General features: G+C 37.1%; 1 protein-coding gene across 1 annotated transcript; it reads right to left on the minus strand.

Annotated features, from left to right (window-relative positions):
* Nucleotides 1-1,392: 1,392 nt before the first annotated feature.
* LOC140146686 (uncharacterized) lies at nt 1,393-5,713 on the minus strand. The gene is made up of 2 exons (XM_072168558.1): nt 5,460-5,713; nt 1,393-2,409 (listed from the first exon to the last, which is right to left on the minus strand). The coding sequence occupies exons 1-2, from the start codon at nt 5,704-5,706 to the stop codon at nt 1,748-1,750; spliced, it is 909 nt and encodes a 302-aa protein (XP_072024659.1). The 5' UTR covers nt 5,707-5,713; the 3' UTR covers nt 1,393-1,747.
* Between the last annotated feature and the right edge of the window lie 726 nt (nt 5,714-6,439).

Genomic DNA, 6,439 nt, shown 5'->3' on the forward strand with positions numbered 1-6,439 from the left:
CAAATAAGTTTGCAGTCCAGAAATTTCATTTTTTTCTCAGCCTTGCAAAAAACAGGCAGAGGTGGGAATCGAACCCGTGACCTCCGTGTTGTTACCACTGAGCCAACTGACAATTAGCTATGAGAAGTTTGATAGTAATCCTTGATATTGCTGAATAGAATAAATCAATACTGATAGGTCTATTTATCTAATGTACGATGCTATTCAAATTGGCCTATAAACTAGGAATATAATGTGAAATGACTATCAATCGATCAATCAATCAAGTTGTCAAGTTATCAACAATCAATAATAAACCGACGTAGGCCTATCATGGAATATTACTAACTAGGCCTACTAACTAATATACCAAATAAATAAAATAAATAAATAAGTCAGTAAATAAATAAATAGGCATAGGCCTAAATAAATAAATAAATAAATACATAATGCAGAATGCAGTTAGTATTTTAGTTGCAAAATTCCAAACATTCTATTCACACATTCTATTATAATTTTCTGCTATACACGCAAAGGACATGTGCCTTTAATATGTCCGAGCCTAATCAATAATGAGTCTTTCACCATGCTCACACACCATGTTAAACTATTGTATCCCTGGAGTATTATCTACTGACCAAGTCCTAACACCTCAATGAAATGGGTGCTATAACGTACCCAATCAGGCGAACATATCAAGGTCATATCAGGGCGTTATACAAAGAATGGTCAAAGGTCAACGTTTCCAAAGAAGTATAGTAATAGATGTAGACACAAGCTTTCGTGCGGGAAACATAAACACATAGTCGTCAGTCGTGTGGTTTTTATGAGATTTGATACGGCGCTGAAGTCTAATGGCTGTCCCAAAATCAGTACCAGACCCGGTTTCCAGACGGCAATGTGTGTGTTGTTACAAGGAAGGCAAACTCAAATTATCAATAAGTGAACCACATAGAGGAATACGACATCTATCGTGAACCAATCTGCATTCTGTTGCCTGCAAAAGCCGACGATCAGGTAAAAATTCTAAAAGCAGCGTGACTAGATAATTGCGTTAATTTCATGATACGTGTAAAACGCATTGAAAACGCCAAATTGCAGTCATAAAATATATAATATTAGTAAATCACCCAATCGAATGTTAACGTAGGTATGTGGAAAATAACTGCAATAACAATAACAAACTATGTGCCCAAAGAGTTGTCTTTGGCATGTCGCTTTTTTGAAATATCACCAAAATATCAAATTTTGGAAAAACGCCCCAAAATTTAAAACAAACACGAACCTTCCAAAATAAATATATATTAGCACTCGGCGGCCCAGTCACTACCTGCCGCTGTGATTTGGGGTAACTCATTGCTTCCCCTCTCCAGATACCGGTACTTCAAGGTCGCTCATACCCCAGCCCTTAAAGTGTTCGGTATTTCGTAAACATTATCACAAAGGATGATCCAAGTACTAGTTTCAGTCACTTTAATGGCTTATCGTAGCGAATAGTGCAACGAGTGGAATACTACTCAGGGGCTTGAACTCCTCCCTTTAATAGTTTCTTTTTTTAACACGTTATTATATATTTTTGAAATTTAATTTTTTAACAAAAACCCATTGGGTTGACAATTATTAGCATCTCTTTTGAAAATAAAATAAAATAAAACAAGAGAAGATTTTTAAAAGGGATGCCAATTGTCAACCCAAATGTATGTTTGTTAAAAAGTTAATCTAAAAATGTATAATAATGTCTTTTTTCAATTCCCCTTCTTATACGTCTTTAGACTTGTAACCTGTTTGCATACATGTCCTCATAATATCCCATGCAAGCATCAGAATATTGACGAACTTCATCTGAAAGTTCATCTCGGTTGGAAACTTTAGTAGGTTTACCAAAGCATGTACTGGTTAAAGTTTCCGCGTGATGATTGCCGAAATTTTGAGCCATGATCTGTTCTTTGGCTATCATCCATTGTTGATCCATGCATTCTCTACCCGGTTGCCACTGAAGTAAGTCATCGCTATAAGGTATACCTACTGCCTGACAATACGCCTTCAATACACGACTTGGATCAGCTAGTAAGTCATCAGTGTCAATAATCACCGAGTTTGGTTCATAATGCTCTTTCACATGTTGGTAAAGATCATATTGTTCCTTATAATAGAACCCTGATGGCAGCAAAAATTCAGGTAACTCAGATATTTTCATGCGCTTCGACTCATCTTCGATTGCACGATTAATCATTCTGTCCCACGATTCGAAGACTTTATAAGGATGTCGAATCAGAAATGAATGACGGAAACCGTCTGGGATATATTCGTAAAGTCCGTCTATTCCACTACTGATATCTTTGCAAAACACTATTTCCTTCTTGTTCGGTGGTACGCTTTCTAGTTGACTTTTGATCCAAGCATGCGATTTGTCGGCAGCCCAGTAACCTCCTAGATTGGAATAAAATAACACATTAAGGGGGTATTACACCCCTGGCCAAATTGTGTGCCTATTTTTGCATTTTTCTCAAAAATTATAGCGCATTGGTGACAAGTAAGATATGTATTATTATAGGGGCAAGGACTACAACTACTGCACTGAAAATTCAGCAACTCAAGGCAAGTAATTATTGATTTATTGATCAAATGTTGGTTTTCCCTCATTTTGACTGTAACTCCACAACTGTTGTCTGTGTTGAAAACAATTTCCAGTGCAGTAGTTGTAGTCCTTGCCCCTATAATATACATATCTTACTTGTCACCAATGCACTATAATTTTGAGAAAAATGCACAAATAGGCGGAAAATTGGGCAGGGGTGTAGTACCTCCTTAAGGGTACACAATGTATTGTTGCTCGAAGCAGCCTAAAAATCGATTTTCATTATCAAAATCAATATATTAATGAAAAATAACACATTGATGTTTTGCAAAAGTTCATTCTACAAATCCTATACTTTGAAAACTTGCTTAACTTATTGTTGCTAATGAGTTATGTACGTTTTACAAAAGTGTTGTTGTTTCAGCCCTTTTTACAACATATCTCCACAGGACCTACAAAAGTTACCTTTGATATTTGAATTCTTCTAGACGCTTGCTATGAAATGAGCAATGCAGTTTTTGCCAAAGCTCACTATCATTCGCAAGATGCTGTGAACTACCAAATCGCAACAGTTTAAAATAGTTAATATCCTTAAACGGTGATAACTTGAAACTTGCCTTATCGTTGCTTTTCCCCCTCAAGAAGTAGGCATAAATTATTCCTTTATGTCATTCTTTAAAATACCTTGTAAATCTCACGACGTTAATCAAAATGACTCTTATGCATATCATTTTCTTGCTGGACGTGATGCAAAATTGTCGTCAAGCTCTGAGCATATATTTTATGGTTTAAAGGGGCATTTCGTGATCCACAGCATCATCCCCCCACTTTTCCCCAAAAAAGTTGAGATTTTTACACCACTGGATACCTCTGGCTACATAATGTTTATGTACCAAATATTTCTTGCAGATTAATTCGTTTAGCAAAAATATCTCCAAAGTGGAATTTTGATCTGGGGCACCAGAACGAAATTACAACACAGTGTCTATGGAGCAGTGTAATACACATAATCATACATAACTCGCAAACGCAAAATCGGAATCAACTGAAATTTTGGAAATAAGCTTTTTTCGTGGATATCTACTGAAAAATGTCATAAAAAGAGGATGCTAGGATCACGAAATCCTCCTTTAAGTGGGAGTAAGTTTAAGTTATTACTATTTTACACTATTATTTGGTATTTGCCAAAAAATCCAACGACTACGGAGAGTTAACATGGTGAATGTGTGATTGCCAGCAAATGGTCGGATTTAGAGCCAAGAGGCATTATGATGCCTCAGATTAAGGTGGTACTACACCCCTTATTAAATCTGTGACTTTGCATTTTTCTCCAAAAATAATAAGACACTGGTAACAAAAGTTATGTATATTATAGGCGCAAGGAATCCAGTTACTACACTAAATACTAAAATTTCAATTACTCAAGCGGTACGTTATTTATGTACCTCATTTCTTAACACACATAATGAACCACTACTTGTCTTGAATCACTGAAATATAATATACATAACTTTTGTGTAGTTATTTTTTTTTTTTTTAATTAGTCAAGAAATGTATCAGGGGGTGTAGTACCACTTTAAATGATATAAATGTAAATTATAAGCAATATGACATCATTCAGAGTGACTGATATCTTTACTAATTAAATAATGAGCGTGTCTGACTGTCTGTCTGCCAGTCTGCCCGCCAATGCTTTTCCTCGCGCTTCGATGAGATATTAAGAATATAGATCGGTATAATTAAACACAGGTTAATAGCGCGTAAAAGGAAGACTGATCTATCTGGTGCTGATCGGAGAAAGGAATATAGCAGCAAATGGCGAAAAACTACGTACTTTTACAAGGCAAAAAGCAGCTTTTCTAAGCATTGTTGACATGGTGCCTTCGAGAAAGAAAGTTTCCTACTATAAAGACCTAACTTTTGAGCTGGTTTAAAGGTGCAAAATTAACAATAAGGTGCCCGGTTATACCGCCGCGTTCAGCAAGTCATCATCACGACACTTGTAAACAAACCGTGCTCGAAATTGATTGACAGATGACGTCAGACACGATAAATTCTTTTTATCTCTGTCTTTAATTATAACGTGCGTTGCATATTGACCGGGTAGTTTTAAAGGTAATCCGAGGTCAAAGGTCAAAATTTCAAACTTTGTCCGATCGTTCATAATCTTGGTAGAGGAAATCCTTGATACAAGGAATTATATCGACTCCTTAGTGACAGAAGTGAGTAAGTGCAAATTGAACTCATCTAATACATGTCAGCTACACATGGCAGCTATTTCACTACCAACTTCTGACACTGAGCAGTCGATATGTGCGAAACAAAATCGAGGTCAACCAAGTTCAAAGGTCACCAGGGTTCAATTGAAACTTGGAGAGTGGAATCCTTCGTATGAGGGTAGCACGAAAAGAATTAAATCGAGTTCATCCGTGGTCAGAGCCATCCAGGGGTAAATTTTAAACTTCTCCCTATTAGGCTTAAACTTGGTGGAAGTAATTTTTCATACCACGGGAGCATGAACAAAATCAAACCAAGTCGGTCAAAGGTCATCCAGGGACTAAATTTTAAACATCGCCCGATTGGGCTTAAACTTGGTGAAAGTAATTCTCCATATCACGGGAACATAAACAAATTCAAACCGAAGTCACATGAGGTCAAAGGTCATATGGGTTAAACATTTAAGTATCATGCCCGATTGGGCTCAAACGTGTAAGAACAAATCCTCCATATGGCGTGAACATGTCAAGAGGGTCATCAGAGGTCAAACAGTATCGCTATCATGCTAATGGTGCTCTCACAGCTGTAGGTGCATTAGTATATTTAAAGAAATCATAGCTTCACAAGTATTCCAGAGAAATAATTTCAAGTATTGGAGAAATTATTACAAGTCCTGAAGATTTACCTGATATTGCAGACCCAAAAGTAGCCGTATCACCGTCTGTAACTCCCCATACATCTTGTAAAGTACCAATTAAGGCTTTGCGATGTTTACCATAATTTGAAAAATGAAATGCCATGTAATATGGTTCATACCATGTCTGAGAATTAGGAACGTTCGTTATACATTTAAGAAAACTTGTTGAGACAGATCGTGGCAGAGACCATAGCATAACGCGGATAATGTCCGAATTGTCTTGAGCCGTCGACATTTTGATGGTCGTCAACAAGCTGAAATGAACTACATTGATATCTGCTACGGACTAGGTACTTGCTGTGTAGAAATAAGATAGGCCAAATACCGGTCAAATTACAAAGTACAAACATAGATAGGGACATAGTGCACTTATGCTGCACAGCAATTATGATTCGACCTTTGCAGTACTTAGGGGCGCACCATTAGATTTCCAGGGGGGGAAGAAAAAACTTCGCCCACTAGTGAGACGAAAAAAACAACTTTGCTCACTAGTGAGACGAAAAAAAAAATTTCTGCCTCACTGATAAGTAAAAAAAAAAATTTTCCCCCACTCACCCCCCACAAAAAAAATGGTGCTCTCGGAGGCGAAAAAAAAAATTTCCGCCATCTTCGACGGCGAAAAAAAAAATTCTGCCTGACCCAAACTCCCATGCCCCCCTGAGAATCTAATGGTGCGTCCCTTTTAAAAACCTGGTTAACAGGAAATTATTCCAGCCAAATCAATCTATAAAGTCTAGTCTATCCTCCACATTGAATGGTAGACTGCACTTATGCCCAAATATGACACTTACCAATCAATAATCACCCACTTGAAATCCCCTGGCTCGCTGCACTGACCAAAGTTATGGACAAATATGCTGTTTTTGCTGTTATCTGTCATTTACATATCAGAGGAAAGTACGAATATTTGCAGATGTCCCACCTACTCAAATTGGCACAACAATGTACAATTCACACAGACCCTATTT

The sequence above is a fragment of the Amphiura filiformis genome, chromosome 2, assembly GCF_039555335.1.
Source record: "Amphiura filiformis chromosome 2, Afil_fr2py, whole genome shotgun sequence".
Classification (NCBI taxonomy): Eukaryota; Metazoa; Echinodermata; class Ophiuroidea; order Amphilepidida; family Amphiuridae; genus Amphiura; species Amphiura filiformis.